The sequence below is a fragment of the Mustelus asterias genome, chromosome 17 (assembly GCF_964213995.1).
Source record: "Mustelus asterias chromosome 17, sMusAst1.hap1.1, whole genome shotgun sequence".
In the NCBI taxonomy this organism is placed as follows: Eukaryota; Metazoa; Chordata; class Chondrichthyes; order Carcharhiniformes; family Triakidae; genus Mustelus; species Mustelus asterias.
In genome coordinates, this window is record NC_135817.1 from 68633975 (window position 1) to 68651527 (window position 17553).

At 40.4% G+C, this 17553-nt stretch overlaps 1 protein-coding gene across 1 annotated transcript in view; it reads right to left on the bottom strand.

Moving 5' to 3' along the window:
• zbtb11 (zinc finger and BTB domain containing 11) overlaps nt 1-17553 on the bottom strand; it is a 33488-nt gene that overhangs the window by 11061 nt on the left and 4874 nt on the right. The window contains exons 2-7 of the mRNA XM_078232911.1: nt 13915-14153; nt 12366-12597; nt 9978-10903; nt 5154-5330; nt 3657-3863; nt 365-509 (exon numbers count right to left, since the gene is read on the bottom strand). Coding sequence (XP_078089037.1) covers nt 365-509; nt 3657-3863; nt 5154-5330; nt 9978-10903; nt 12366-12597; nt 13915-14153 — 1926 coding nt within the window. The remainder of the gene's footprint in view (nt 1-364; nt 510-3656; nt 3864-5153; nt 5331-9977; nt 10904-12365; nt 12598-13914; nt 14154-17553) is intronic.

Here is a 17553-nt window from a genome sequence, read left to right on the forward strand (position 1 = left end):
TGGTCAACAGCAACATATATCAATACAGTGCCTTCAATGTATTAAAATATCCTAAGGTGCTTCACAGGAGTGGTATTAAACAAAATCTGACACAGAGCCACATAAATGGACATTACGCCAGACAGCCAAAAGCTTGATCTAATAGGTAGGTTTTAAGGAACTTCTTAAAGAAAGAAAGAGAGGCTTAGGGAGGGAATTCCAGAGCTCTGTGCCAAATGGCTTCATTTTGCATCATAAAATGTTTCTAGTTTTGGCATCTGATGTTATTGCAGAAATTACACTGGAGCAGTAGTAAGGAAATTGCACATTTCCTTTCAACTATCAACCATCAACAATGTTTTCTGACACATCTTTATTTCCTTACCTGTGTGAACACTATTGTGTTCCTGAAGACTGCGTTTTGTAGCAAATGATTTTTCACACACTTCACAACTGAATTCCCTTTTACCTTCGTGATGAGCCATGTGCAGTCTTAAACTATGTTTATAGCCAAAGGTCTTTCCACATATCTAAAGAACAGAGAAAGTAAAGTTAAAATACTGGAACATTCTTTCTGTTTCATGATATAACATTATATAACATATATAATATAATATATTAGGCCGCATTTGGAGTACTGCGTCCAGTTCTGGTCGCCGCACTACCAGAAGGACGTGGAGGCATTGGAGAGAGTGCAGAGAAGGTTTACCAGGATGTTGCCTGGTATGGAGGGTCTTAGCTATGAGGAGAGATTGGGTAGACTGGGGTTGTTCTCCTTGGAAAGACGGAGAATGAGGGGAGATCTAATAGAGGTATACAAGATTATGAAGGGTATAGATAGGGTGAACAGTGGGAAGCTTTTTCCCAGGTCGGAGGTGACGATCACGAGGGGTCACGGGCTCAAGCTGAGAGGGGCGAAGTATAACTCAGACATCAGAGGGACGTTTTTTCCACAGAGGGTGGTGGGGGCCTGGAATGCGCTGCCAAGTAGGGTGGTGGAGGCAGGCACGCTGACATCGTTTAAGACTTACCTGGATAGTCACATGAGCAGCCTGCGAATGGAGGGATACAAACGATTGGTCTAGTTGGACCAAGGAGCGGCACAGGCTTGGAGGGCCGAAGGCCTGTTTCCTGTGCTGTACTGTTCTTTGTTCTTTGAAGGGGGGGAGGTTTAACACAGATATCAGAAGGACATATTTCACACAGAGGGTCGTGGGGGCCTGGAATGTGTTGCCGGGCAAGGTGGTGGAGGCGGACACACTGGGAACGTTTAAGACTTATCTAGACAGCTATATGACCGGAGTGGGAATGGAGGGATACAAAAGAGTGGTCTAGTTTGGACCAGGGAGCGGCGCGGGCTAATTGTTCCTTGTTTCTCGTTTCAAGGCTTCATTCTATGATCATCTTGCTGGTGCCAGTACAGAGCGAGACTGCGGATAGTTGGGAACCTGTCTCGGGGGCAGGGAATTCATATGGTGTTCATGGAAGTGGAAATGACTAGGGTTGGGAAGCATTTTCCGATCAGGGCCATTGTGATCTCCTGGACTCGTTTCGATCGCCTCAGGGGGTCGGAGAGGAATTTCCCAGATTTTTTTTTTCCCCATATTGGCTCTGGGGTTTTTCACTCTGGGTTTTCGCCTCTCCCTGGGGATCACATGGTCTGGACTAGGGGGGTGGAGGTGAGTTAATAGGTTGTAATGAACAAAGCATCGTAGCTGTGAGGGACAGCTCGGTGGATAGGATATTGGTATGTAGATAGGCTAGAAAATTGGGCGGGGATCCTGGATTCAGGATTCAATCCTGGACCGGGGAGCGGCGCGGGCTTGGAGGGCCAAAGGGCCTGTTCCTGTGCTGTATTGTTCTTTGTTCTTTATAACAATCTAAAGTCATCCAATTTGGTTTTCAACGTATCAAGTCCCTCACTGGGTCAATATTACACAGGGATCGCAAACTGTGCCATAATTTAAACAGAAGTTAAACCAGTGTCTGCACTGGTCTCTGTATAGAAATCAGAAGAGAGAATTCTGACAAATTTTTCTTGTTGACACAATGATGCAGTGGACAACTGTAGTTCACTACCAGTTCCACAGTTAACCAGCACAGACCAAAAATCAAGCTAGGAGACTCAACGATTTGTTAAAATCAAAGGTGGAAATTCTAACCCTTGGAACACTGAGTTGCGTATTAATTTGAAGAAACTGAACAATTTTGCACCATTTTTTATGTTTACGGACATAAGAATTAGAAGCAGTAATAGGCCATTCAGCCCCTTGGGGCTGCTCCACCATTCAATAAAATCATTGCTGATCTGAATGTGGCTTCAACTTCACATTGCACCAACCCCCGATAACCTGTGACTCTCTTGTTAGCCAAAAATTTATCTACCTCTGTCTTAAAAATACTGACTTTGCCTTCAACATTCTCTGGGAAGACGGTTCCAAAGGTCCACAGCTCTTGAGGAAAAAGTTCTTCTCATCTCGGTCTTAAATGGGAGATCTCTTATTTTTAAGTGGTGGCCCCTAATTCTAGTCTCTTGCAACTGTAGCAAAACATCCCTACTTTTATATTCCATTCTTCTCGGAATAAACAACAGCATTCCATTTGCCTTCCTAATCACTTGCGTTGCCTGCATACTAACTCAGCGATTCATGTATATTTAAATAATATGCTGCTTTTCTATCTTTCCTGCCAAAGTGGATAAGTTCACATTTTCCCACATAATCCTCCATCTGCCAAATTTTTGCCCATTAATTTATCTGTGTCCCTTTGCAGATTCCTTATGTGCTCTTCATCATCTGTCTTTGTGTTACCAGAAAAGTTTGCAACTATACATTCGGATCCTTCATCTATATCATTGATATAATCTATCCAATACCACCTCCTTTTTAATTTTAAGCCCATCTACTGTAAAAGTTACCTCATCATTCATTCATCCCAGCAGAAGGATATTTCTGCCACTGTTTTGAAGAACAACAAATTCCAATAATTTTGCACCATCTCATCAATAGTAATCGATGTTTACGATTGAAAATTCTAACTGATTCATTCAATGTTGGATGGAATAACAACAAACACTTATTTAGGGGGTGGCACAGTGCTGCCTCACAGCGCCAGGGACCCGGGTTCAGTTCCCAGCTTGGGTCCCTGTCTGTGTGGAGTTCTCTCCGTGCGCTCCAGTTTCCTCCCACAGTCTGAAAGATGTGCTGGTTAGGTGCATTGACCTGAACAGGTGCCAGAATGTAGTGACTCGGGGAATTTCACAGTAACTTCATTGCAGTGTAAGCCTTACTTGTGACTAATAAATAAACTTTAACTTTAAGGTGAAGGATATTCAATTAGAAAAGGTCAGGGTAATATGATCTGTTGTAATCATGAAAGGGACCTCAATGAATAGTCATGCTAATTGCTAACAAAACTCATTGGCTGTCAGATTGTCAAATTCAAATGTCAACCCAAAAGTGAAAGTCTCAGGGGCATTGTTACTGAGCTTACATTGAACATGCCAAATGGCTGTAATGTAAAAAATACTGCTGGTCCTAGATTTATGCCTCACTCAATTCCTCCTTCACAACGTGCATTTACATAGTACTTTTAACATAGAAAAAAACTCTCACAGCACCATTACTGAAAAGTTCACTTTGAAACACTAGCTGAAACCTTTCACAATAAATCCTCACCTTGCACACATGTGGCTTGACACCCGTGTGTTTAAGCATATGAAGTCGTAGATTATATGGCTTGGGCAATGTTTTTCCACAGATATCACAGATGAACTGTCGCTTTGTCTTTCCTCCAGGACTCTCATCTATTTGCTCGTTGTTCCGTTTGTGCCGCAGAAGATGAGAAAGGAGCGAAGCTTTGTAGAGGAATTCCTTCTCACAGAGCTAAAGCAGTAAGGAAACAGTTAACTAAGATTGCTGTCATAGTAAATAATGTCTTGCAACAGGAGTGCAGGCTCCAAACATTGCATGAATTTTACTCTCCAGGTTTGTTTTCTTCTCCCTATACTTTCTCCTTTCAGCAATAGAGGATATCTCCAGAGGGATCAACTGCTTTTACCTAGCTCAAGAAGCCATTCTTTATTTGTGGACATCCAGAGTGTGTGTCGGTACATTATAGGAAGACATCAGAGACAAGCCCAATCATGGATGCCAGCATATGCACAGAGTTAGGATTAATTAATCCAGTACAAATTAGGTGTAGATCTACTTTGATCAGTAGCATATCATGCCTAAAGATTTAACTGCAAAGCCATCAATAAAATTTATTTTCCAATTTTATATTAGAAAAAATCCTATATGGCTTCCTCTTCCTTGCCATCCCTACTGCAGGCCTGAAGTAACAGGACATATTAGCTCTGCTGATGTGGGATCTCTAGGGGTAGAGCTGAGAAACACCAAAGGGCAGTTACTTAAAGGGATGACGGTGGTTAGGCAATGGCAAACATTCAAAGAGCGTATGGGTGAACTGTAACAAATATTCACTCCTGTTTGGTGCAAAAATAAAATGGGAAAGGTGGCCAAATCGTGGCTTACAAGGGAAATTAGAGATAATATTAGATCCATACAAGAGGCATACAAATTGGCAGACTTGAGGATTGGTAGCAGTTTAGAATTCAGCAAAGGAGGATAAAGGGATTGATCAAGAAAGAGAAATAGAGTACGAAAGTAAACTTGCAGGGAACATTAAAACTGACTGTAGAAGATTCTATAGACATGTGAAGAGAAAGGGATTGGTGACGACAAATGTCTTATTACACAATACCCTCTCCCAAACTAAAGCCATTCATATAATGATCTACCTTCCTGTTTTTGCTACCAAAGTGGATAACTTCATATTTATCCACATTATACTTAATGCATTTGCCAGGCATTTGCCCTCTCACTCAACTTGCCCAAATCACACTGAACCAAAGGGATCAGTGCTAGGACCTAGTAGGTGCAAAAAAATCTTTATTGCAGATAACAATATACTTTAGCCAATTTTAAGCTTCACTGGAATGAAAACAGTAAAATCATTACACGAGTAATTTTGCTCTGAATCTAAAATTTGGAATCTATGAAAATTCACAAACATTACACAGAACGAAACTAATTGGTTCCATCAGCAACACAAGACAATACCGGAACATTTACTGGATTTGAATTTTTTTTTTTATTCCACAGAATTCTTACCGGACATTTAAATTCTTTGGTTCTATTGTGGGTCATGATGTGCATCATCAAGGTGTAACGTTTTGGGAAAGTCTTTCCACATTCATTACATTTGTGCTCCATCTCAACATCATCCCCCTCTACAGCAGTTCGTTTTGGTTGCATCTTTCTACCTCTCTTCACCAATTTCTGGGCAACCTGGAGAAGAAATATTTTCACATATTTGAGGGTTAAGAGCTACAGGGTTTAAGTAACACAGCAACACAGTTCTTTTATGGACTTTCAGAGCACTGAACTATCTATTTTCTAATGACATAAATCCCTCTATTCAATACATCAGGCTTGTCCAACCTTTTCGCTCCAGGGGTCATACTTGCATATTTTTCTTGCTCAAGGGCTGATGAGTAAACTTTGGAAAGGTGAAAACAATAAACTGGATTAAAACTAAAAACAATGTTGTAACAATAAATTGTTAAAAGAGTAAGCAATAAAAATTACCAGAATGTTAGAGGGTCAGCGTAGCGGACGGGAGTATTTGGGTGCATTGCATGTGTATGTTTTTGCATGTGGCAGTGAGAGTGAGTGAGAAAATAGACTGGGTGTAAGGCAGACCCACTCACTCCCATTCACACGGTCAGTCACTCACTCCCACACCCCAACTTGGTCAGTCACTTATTTCCCACACCTCCACCCACTCAGTCAGGGTTATTTCTCACTGAAGGGGCCATGAGAAAAACTTGGAAACATAACATTTGGTACTACAATAAACTGAATATCAAAGAAAATGGTGTTAAAAAAGGTAACAATTTCTGAGCAAATGTAGCTAAAATCGAGAATAAGCCAGCTTGCCGTTGGATGATCAGGCTCACAGCATTTTTCAAAGTTACGACCACAAAGTCTTCAAAGGCTGAGTCCAACGACGTGGCAGCGCACATCAGAAAGCCTCAGGGGCCACATGTAGCTCCCAGGCCAGGGTTTGGACAAACCTGCTCTACATAGTCCCCATGTTATCTATAGGTGATGACAAACAATCTACTCTTAAACCACTGACTGAATGCTGTTCAATCTCCTCAAAGATCCATGCAATAACAGCCAGAGAATAAACAACGTTTATTTCCTCTCACAGTGAGAGATGTCTGCTCTTTGTTTGGGATTTCTCTACAGCAGCTTTGTTGTAACTGGCAAATCAATGACACAAAGAATCCAACACAGCACCATTTGCAAAAGACATTTTGCTAAAAAAACACAAGTTAGTTTTCACAATGAAAGATGTCACTTTTGGGTCGATGAGCCCAATCCTCTGTTTGGGACCTGCACCCAAACTCTCCCAAATTTCTTCCAGGGTGAATTCCCAAACACAAAACTGTGACATTTCTCTCCAACCTTCATAAATCTCAACACTCTAATCCAGATATGAGACTAGGTTGAGGCATTGTTTAACTGGGAACCAGTATAGGTGATGTATGAATGGCATTTGGTGAGAGCAAGTACACAACAGCAGGGTTTAGAATAACCTGATGTTTAAGGAGGGTAGAATGTGTGAGGCAAGCCAGTAATAATCAAGTCTGGTGGCAACATAGGTATGTATGAGGGTTTCAGCAGCAGATGAGCTGAGGCGGTGGGGAGACAGTGAGATGTAATGGAGGTTGGAACAGACAGTCTTAGCGACAGCATGGATACGGTTGAAAGCTCACTGTGGCATCAAAAGTGACAGAGTTTGCGAACATTCTGGCTCAGCCCCGGAGAGCTGCCAGGAGAACATTTCACTTTTTCAAAAAAATGTCATAGCATTTTTCTAAACACTGCAGGCAGCTTAATGCCTCCTGAAAACAGCATCTGTGATAAAACCGCACCCTTTCAGTACTGTTAAAATGTTAGCCCAGATTATGTGCAGAAGTCCTGGAGTGTGGCTTCAACCTACAAGCTTCTGACTCTGGTCCAGAGCATTGTCACTGAATCAAGCTGACAGCACACTATTATACATTCTTATTTCAACTCAAATGAAACAACAGTTTTCCCAAAAATCAATCAATACTGAAAGGTATATGTGAAGTATGTTTCACACTTCACATATTCTTGACTTTAAATTATTTCACTTGTTCAAAAGGAATGATATTGTGCAGAATATTATTCCAAGTGCTGCCGCTTTATACACCAAGCTACATGTGAAATAGCACCAAAACTATTGAAAAGCTGCATAGCGCTTCAATAGTTTCATTGCCTTTGAAAATAAAACTCACACTGGGTCATTTAAAGCTCTCAGTACAAACTTTGTTAAGTAATCGCCTAACAGCCTTTTTAAAACTGCTTGACCTTGCGAAAGGCTTAGTAGCTCATTAAAATACAGATGAAGTTTCAAACAAAAGGTATTTAAAAATTGTGACAATTAATAGGCCCACAGCACACGTTTTCATCTGCCCTTTCAATCAATTTGCGGATATGCACTTTACTCACTGTCCTCCAAGTTGAAGGAGATACAACACACCCTCTATAATATTATTTTTCTTTTACATCCCCAAATCTAACATTGCATAACGAATTGGATCAGCAGCAAGAATCTTATGCTTTGGACATGACATGCTTTGTCTGTATAGCACGCAAGAAACAATACTTTTCACTGTATGCTAATATATGTGACAATAATAAATCAGATCAAATCAAGTTGAAATCAAAATCTTTACTTCAAGTCAATTGTGACACCCACTTGCCATCAGCAAACTTAGGGTTTCCCTGTGGCAGGGCTATTCACTGGAGCACTGATGAAGGAGCCATCCTTTTTACTTGTTTCAGTTGATATCTCACTTTCTTTAAATGGGGAGGAGGGACGGTTGGGGGCTTTAGTGCAGTGGATCGTGTGACTGGACTCGTAATCCAGAAAATAAAAGTTCAAATCCCACCATGGTAACTTGATAATAGGGAAAGAAATCTGTGAGCCTTACATAGTCTGACAAACGTGAAACTCTAGTTCTGAGAATATATTTTTAAAAAGCAATTATACTTGCAAAAACAAATTAAAATTGACAATCTAGATGTAAATGATCCTGAAACCGTGAACGGAAACATGAAAAATGTGAATATTTGATACATATGTAATCATTGCTTTAGGTTTGCATGATTTACCAAGTTCTAATATAATCTTTGGCCTTGAAATGTGGATACTCAGATATATCTTAAAACTTCCATATACAAATCACAAGACTAGTAAAGAGGTAATTGAAATTGAAAAAGAGAAAGAACTCTTACAAAGTTAAAGAAATGTCCATATATCGGCCAATCAGGGCTGAGAAACTACAGAGATCTCTCTTAAAGGGCAAACTGGAAGGCAACAGAAAGGGGGGTTGACCTCAGGTAGTTGGGCATCACAGAGCAGTTGCAGGGCGGCATGGTAGCACAGTGGTTAGCACTGCTGCTTCACAGCTCCAGGGACCTGGGTTCGATTCCCGGCTTGGGTCACTGTCTGTGTGGAGTTTGCACATTCTCCTCGTGTCTGCATGGGTTTCCTCCGGGTGCTCCGGTTTCCTCCCACAGTCCAAAGATGTGCGGGTTAGGTTGATTGGCCATTCTAAAATTGCCCCTAAGTGTCCTGGGATGCGTAAATTAGAGGGATTAGTGGGTAAAATATGCAGGGATATGGGGGTAGGGTCTGGGTGGGATTGTGGTCGGTGCAGACTCGATGGGCCGAATGGCCTCTTTCTGTACTGTAGGGTTTCTATGATTTGATTTCTATGATTTCTATGAACTGCTACAGAAAATGTGTGACGATGGCGCATGGTAGATGAGTGTAACCTACAATGACAGCAGATCTCCTGCTGGAGTAGCTACAAGCATCAGCAGCACTCTGGATCAATTTTGCATTTATTATCCAAATAAACCCCAACCATTTCTCATTATACAGGAAATCCTCACTTTTAAGTCATTCCGCTTAAAATCATTAACATCTTCTATTGTTTAGGATCTTTTAATCAATTTGCTTTGCCATTTTCAATTTTATGACATCTGCATCCGAGCCCTGATCCCCACATTGAACTCTGGCCCAGCTGCCACATGTTCTGACGCTGGAGCCACTGCTGCTGTCACCAGAGGCCCAAGCTGCGGGGATCGCACGTAGCCCAAGATCTGGGAACAGGAGCAGAGGGAAAGGACATAGGAACAGGAGTGTAGGGCTGCCAGCCACTGATTGGATGTTGAAGCGTGAGTAACCCAGGGCTGAGGCATGGTAAAGGACCCCGCAGACTGTTAGGAAGGAGGGAAAGCATGAGTGAGAGAGAGGCAAAGACAAGAGTGGGAAAGGAGAGAGAGAGAGAGAAACAGAGGCAAAGTGGGAGAAAGCAAGCAAAAAGTTGAGTTACGGTTGAGGAGTGCTCAAGGGGAGACACAGATTGCTGTGTTACTTGGGCCTGTTTGGAGGATTTAGTGTTATCTAATTTAAATGTATATAGTATTTCTGTTATATTCAGTGATTTATTTTATTAAGCAAATTATTCCATTTAGGAATGCACAGTGCTGTATGTGTATGGCAGCGTATATCAACATGTACATTGTTTTTTTTCTGGGCAAGAAATATCCAAAGGAACCCAACTCTGGCTTTAACATTAATTCTTATGGGAACCAATGATTCACTTAAAATATCAATGTTCAGGAATGCAACCACAACTCTTAAGTGAGGACTTTTTGTAACTTTGAATTAAGGGTCTTTATATTGTTTAACCCAATATTCTGCAAAAATCAGAGAAAGGATTTTTTGTAGTAAACTAGAAATGTCAGGCAAACATGATAACAGACTAAGATTATTATATCTGATATATATTACCCATTGCCCAAAACACTGCAGTTTAAAATTTGTACCTGCTGTGTTGCAGATTTTAGGTTAGTTTTTCTGGCCCGCAGCTTCTTTTCAGTTCCTTTGTGTAACCGAATGTATCCGCCTTCAGCCAGCGTACGCTGTCGTAATCTGCTTTTGTAAGTATCATCCAAGAGGCATTTGGAAGAAGAAGCAACAGCAAATTTCTGTTTGTCGTGCAATTTTGGTGGCCTACCGCGCTTTCGTTTTGGCACATCTGATACATTGCTACTCAGAGTGTCTGCAGACTCCTCTTTGACTTGGTCTTCATTCTCATTCCCATTAACAACAGGCGAGTCCACCTGTACAACAGGCGAGTCCACCTGTACATCGGCAGTGGGAGTTTCTTTCACATCCTTGTCATCACTCTCTGTGCTTTCCAGATCTGGCACATTTATACTGGACTCCACGGGTTCAGCTTTTTCATTAGCCGGGCTGCTTTCATCACTATTGCCTTCTGCAGGGCAGTCCAGAGTATCCTGACTTTGCTGAACTGTCAGTTCTTCAGCTGTCTGCGTTGCTTCTGATTCATGCATTGTTGCTTCGTTCAGGGTCTCCACTTCCATACTGGATGGAGGGGCTTCAGCAGGTACAGGAATTTGTACAGCCTCCTGAAGTACCACTGTTATGGGGTCATCAGCAGAACTTTCATTCGTTTCAGGCTCCGGATGTTCCAAAGTACTAACATCCATTGGCACCTCCACATCTGGGGTGTTGACTCTAGAATTAAGAGTTTTCACATCTCCTTTTTGGTACACTGTAATTTTCCTTTCCTCCAATTGTTTGTGTACGTGCTCACATATCTCCAGAACTTCATGCATCAGTAGATGTCGTGCCAATGTGGCAACATCAGCCATGTGGCAGAAATCAAATGCCAGGACAGAGGTGTAGGCAAATTCCAACAATGGCAGAAAACTTGTCTTATTAAACCCTAGAAGGGAATTAAAAGTGCAGTATTTTACACAACATCTCCATAACAAATGCATAATATGCATTTTAAAAATCAGATTCTTTCAGGTTTAAGAGGACAAACTGAAGTAGGTTCACTGTAGTATGCTAAAAGCCAAATGTGGAAATCTGATGACAACAAAATTAATGAGCAGGGATCCACCAGAGGGGAAAGAATTGCACATAAGCAAGTTATCAAAACAACCTCATTCAGTTCAAGATGTTAAGAAATAAAAGCTAAATTTATTAGTTATAAAATGTAATAATATGGAATCCATCATGCCAATTTGAAAATAAATACAAATATGCCAATTTTTCCAATTAGAAGGCAGCTTACTGTGTTCAAGCCATAACATGAAATGCTAGTTTGATTTCAGAATCTCAATTTCACTTCTGTCACTGCAGGAATCACTGACCATGAATCAAAAATGTCACCATGAGAAAGATGGAAAAATTAGAACACAGCACTTTTAACATTTTATGGTAGCTACTTCAACATACTGTTGGTGATATCTAGGATTGAGTTGCCTGGCCTCTTGACCATATAGTGTGCACGCATCAAGATGGCCAAACTGGTTGTTATACAGAAATAAAATATAGAATATAATTCAAATCGCAACTCAAGTATTTATGCAATTAAAATGTAAGATTACAAAAATATTCAATTAAATTAATGAACCTTCCCTCACACCTCATTTCCTATCATTATTACCACTTATCACTGAAATATAAATGTGAACCAAAAGGGGAACACTGTGAATTTCAAACCATTTGTTTTTAAAATCAGTGATCATCAAATTCTTTTGGGTCTTGTAGGACAAACTGAGGTAGGTTCACTGCAGCATACTAGAAACCTGATGACAACAAAATTAATGAGCAAGAATTCACGGGGGGAAAAAATGTTGCACATAAATAAGCTATTGAAACATCTTGAATTAAATGAGGTTGATAAGGAAAGCTAAATATATTAGATATAAAATGGATTAATAATATGGAATCCATCATCTCTGACTTGGCAGCAGGTAGCCAGGGTAACTAAAATGGGCAGAGGATGGTTCAGTTTCTAAATAAATAACTGAATCGTTATTGGGGCTATATGGGTGCAGCACACAAGTGTAATCAGCCCCTGTGGAATTGTACTGCAGCTGGGTCACGTGGGGATGTTAATGCCTTCAGGACATGAAGGTAACAAAGATAGGTCAAAGAAGAAAGAGCAACATCAGAGTGTAAGAAAAAACACACCTTAATTAGTACTTCTGCAGGAACAAAGCATGTACATTCCACTCAGCAGGAGTAAAACTCCTGTATAACCTTCTGACTTGTTTCATGCTATTGGGTGAAGTTTACCCTCAATCCTTAGCAAATGTGAAACCACTTAATGGTAGAGAAACACTACAATTCACAGCCATAATGATCGCCTATTAAATTGTTCAGTTATTCCATACCTGAAAGATCGACAACAGCTTCATGACTGGAGACTGCCCCCTTTTCGATGAAGAGTTCTCGAAAATATTCGCTGCTTGCTGCCAGAATGGACTTATGTGCTTTGTACTCCTCTCCCTCAATCAGGAGTGTGACATCACAGAACTGGTTGAATAGCCTCTGAACGTTCAATTGCTCTAACACTAATTGACAGTGCTTTTCAGATTCCTGCTTCACAAGGCCCTTGCTATCCACCTGAATAAATTGATTTACAGTATTTGTATATTTCAAAATGTGTTACAATAATTTAAGTCATTTAATAACTGAGTAATTATCAACCAATTGAAGAACCACAAAATACCATCTTCAACTATCATCCATTTAGCTCTGTTAGAGGTCTTTAAAATTATTAATGGATTTGGTAGGGTACATATTAAGAATATGTCTCCACTCGTGAAAGAGAACAAAACTGGGGATGATAAGTATAATCTTGTCACTAACAAATCCAGTAAATAACTCGGAGAGGTTTCTTTACTCAAGAGTGTTGTGAGAACGTGGAACACACGACCACATGGAGTGTTTGAAGGAGATAACATAGGTATAGCTATAGGGATAGTAGATAAGTACATGAGGGAGAGGGGAATAGGTATGTTGATACAGTTAGACAAATTAAACTGGGAGGTCTGTGCAAAGTGTAAATACTGACATAGGTGTGTTGGGTCAAATGGCTGGTTTCCGCACTGTAATGGGTTATGAAACAACTCAATGTCTGACCAAGAGATACTTCAGCTATCATCTTGTTGGCCACTTATTTATCCTGTCTATACCTCTTTGCAGCCTCTCTGTGCCCTCCTCACAACTTAATTTTACACCTAGTTTTGTATTGTTGGCAAATTTAGAAAAATTACCCTATTGCTTTGTCTAAATCATTAATAAACAATCTAAATAGCTGAGGCCTCAGAACTAATCCTTGTGGTACTCCACTGTTCATAGCTTATTATCTTGAGGATGCACCATTTATGCCTACTCTTTGCTTCATGTCTGCTATCCAATTCTCTGTCCATGGTAATACCTTACTTCTAGCCCCATGAGCCCTCAGCTTATCTATTAACCATTTGTGTGACACCTTATAGAACGCCTTTTAGAAATCCTGATATACCACATCTACTGGTTCCCCTTTATCTATTCTACTAGTTACACCCTCAAAAATCTCTAATAAATTTGTCAAACACAATTCCTCTTCATAAAACTATGATGGACATTGTCCGAGAGGACGGGATGGGAATTGGGGTTGAAGGAAAAGTTCTACATCTATTGTTACTCTAAGTTATCTTTACAACCACCATTTATCGTTAACAAATTGGGTTAGGTTCTGTGGTTGTCATTGTAAATGAATTAAAGTGAAAACAACACACTTTTTCCTATCATTAACTGCTCATCATTACTTTACTTTGTATCTGGCAGGGAGGCAGCAAATTTGCCTCTTCTTCACTGTGACTGAATTCCACTGTAATAACAACTAAAGAAAAAGGTAGCAGATCAATGTACAGGTTATCGAAAAAAATTACTTACAAATACCAATTCTTGCTTTGGGACATTTTTTTTCCTGGTAGGTCGTGGAGGAACACTGGATCTTCCCTCAGAATTACTCAATTCATCATCAGTTTCATTGCTATCCTCCAACATCGGAGTATCGATTCCCAGCTGCTCCAGGATTTCCATTGTATCGGCAGATACCGACTTGTTTCGATCGACCTTTTCCTTGCATTGAATACATTCTCTGATATAGTCTTTCACTTGCTTAAAAATGCCTGAAATTAAAACAAAATGCCACCAAAAATATAGGAAGATTCACAGGTGTACAGAGTCAGTTCTCCCAATCCCATGAAAAAAATTGAAAAACCCCCCAGCCTCCCATCCATTGACTCTATCTACACTTCCCGCTGCCTCGGCAAAGTAGCCAGCATAATAAAGGATCCCATGCACCCCGGACATTCTCTCTTCCACTTTCTTGTGTCGGGAAAAAGATACAAAAGTTTGAGGTCATGTACCAACCGACTCAAGAACAGCTTCTTCCGTGCTGCCATCAGACTTTTGAGTTGACTTACCTTGCATTAAGTTGATCTTTCTCTACACCCTAGCTATGACTGTAACACTGCATTCTGCACTCTCTCATTTCCTTCTCTATGAACGGTATGCTCTGTCTGTATAGCGCGCAAGAAACAATACTTTCCACTGTATGCCAATACATGTGACAATAATAAATCAAATCAAAAAATTAAAAATGCAGAGAAAAGAAATCCAAAGTTGGGGCCATAAAATGAACATTTATGATTCATTAACAACTAGTCTTTGAAAGGCAGACTTAAATCAGTTTGAAATAAATTACAAAGGTGACTGAATAAGTACTACATTGCACTGTTTAGTCAGCGCTAACTTCTTTTCCTCAACTTGCTGTCCTGAATACAATCCGATATTTTCTGTGTAATTTTCCTGAAAATAATATTGTATGGGGTTGGTGCCACTTTAATAACCTAATTATGATTGTCCAAAATAATGTTTTTTCTACCTCAACCCTCACACGTTATTCTGGGGGTCCTTTAGCGAAATCACAAAACACCAAAAAACTAAACACACCATACAAGCTTCTGTATATGCCACACATTAATAGTTCTAAAAATATATATTTATTCACCTGTAGATCAAACATGTAAACTTAAAATAAACAATTATTCCAGTGAGTCTTTTTCTCATTTGAAATTCTACTTTATTCCTCATCTATCATTCCCTTCTCTCACTTGCTGTATCCCGATCCAAGATATGGGACATAATTCCTGTGCTTCAGGCAATGTTTAGAAACTGAGCACAAGCAACAAAAGTTGAATTGGTGTCATAATTCTTTCCTGCTCCTTGGAAAATATTTTTTGCTCACTGTCTCTTCCAGATAGCCAACAAGGGACTGGGAACACCCCATTTTTTATAGGACATGCACTTCCTGTCCACAAACCTTCTGACCTCGTCACGATTTCAGTCATTCGTTTTGGTCAAAACTAAACTACTATGTCAACGATGCTAAACTAAATGCTATATCAACTATCACAGAATAATTTAGCCTCAGGCCACTAGATGGCCCTTTGGAATGAGTTTCTGAAATCTCTTGTATATCAAAACTAATAACATCATCGAACCATAGAATTCCTACAGTGCAGAAGAAGGCCATTCAGCCCATCAAATCTACACTAAGCCCTCCCCTCCCATAAGAGCACTGTACCTACGCCTACTCCTGCATCCTATCCCTGTACCCCACACATTGATCATGGCCAATCCACCTAACCTGCATAGCTTTGGACTGTGGGAGCGCCCAGAGGAAACCCGCACAGATATGGGGAGAACAGTCACCAAAGGCTGGAATTGAACTCGGGTTCCTGGCACGGCGAGGTAGTAGTGCTAACCACCGTGCCACCCATATACCTCAAGTGAATCTGGGCAAACTACTATTAAGAGATTTTTTTAAAGTTTGCAAAACTTCATTTTTAAGTCAATGCACCTAATGCTGTCATTGTCACTCCATAATCTGTTGAAACTGAGCTCACCAGATTAATTGCTCCAACTTACTTACAAAAGAGCTATCTTATCACTGGTATGCAGTTTCCTCCTCAAAAACTGACAAAATTTGGTAACGGTTGACAAATATCGATCTGAATGCAACATAAATATCGAGTTGGAAGACTACTTCTCCTCTCTTCCTCCAACTTTCAGGAAATATTTTAAGAAGCAGTATGAGAAATTTGAAGCATGACCTGTGATGAGTGTAGCAACCTTGGGAGAATCCCCCAAAACTTTCATTAAGAGGATTTTCTTCCCTTCATGTCTGTATTAGTTATGAACTAATTGATAGATTGATAGCTGTGATCAGTCAACATTTTGTATTTATAAAGTGCTTTTAAAATAAGAAACTTCCCAAGGCACATCATTGCAGCATTATAATGAAAAATCTGACACCAAGCCACGCAAGATGATATTAGGACAGATGTCCTTGGCCAAAGAGGTAGGTTTTAAAAAGTGTCTTAAAGGAAGAAAGACATGTGGAGACATTGAGGGAGGGAATTCTAGCACATAGGTCCTTGGCTACTGAAGGCATGGGCATCAATGGTGCAATGATAGAAATTAGGGATGGTCAAGCGGACAGAATAGAGAAGCATTGATATGTGAGGATTGGGGGGCCTTTGGGAAGTTACAGAGATAGGGAGGAATGTGGCCTTGGAGGGATTTGAAAACAAAGCTGAGAATTTTAAAACTGAAATTGCTTAATTGTTTAACTAGCAACCAATGTAGAACATGTATGACGGGCAATTGGGATTTGGTGCGTTAGGATACCGACAGATGTGTTTTGGATGGCTTTACATTTACAGATGGTAGAAAATACAAAGCGGACTGACAGCACATTGGAATAGTCGAGTCTAGAGGAAACAAAGACATGAATGACAATTTCAGCAAAAGAACTGTGGCAGGATAAAGCCACAGGACAGAGATGGAAATAAGAACATAAGAACTAGGAGCAGGAATAGGCCATCTGGCCCCTCGAGCCCGCTCCGCCATTCAATAGGATTATGGCTGATCTTTTTGTGGACTCTACTCCACTTACCCACCCGCTCACCATAACCCTTAATTCCTTTACTGTTCAAAAATCTATCTATCTTTGTCTTTAAAACATTCAACAAGGTAGCCTCAACTGATTCACTGGGCAGGGAATTCCACAGATTCACAATTCTTTCGGTGAAGAGGTTCCTCTTCAACTCAGTCCTAAATCTGCTCCCCCTTATTTTGAGGCTATGCACCCTAGTTTTATTTTCATCCGCCAGTGGAAATAACCTCCCTGCTTCTATTTTAATCTATTCCCTTCATCATTTTACATGTTTCTATAAGATTTCCCCCTCATTCTTCTAAATTCCAATGAGTGTAGTCCCAATTTACTCAGTCTGTCTTCATAAGCCAACCCTCTCAATTCCAGAATCAACCTAGTGAATCTCCTCTGCATCCCCTCCAGTGCCATATTCTCAAGTAAGGAGGCCAAAACTGTACACAGTACTCCAGGTATGGGCTCACTAGCACCTCACACGGCTGCAACTGTTTATAAACTCCATCCCTCTAGCAATGAAGGACAAAATTCCATTTGCCTTCATCATTACCTGCAAACCAACTTTTTGTGAT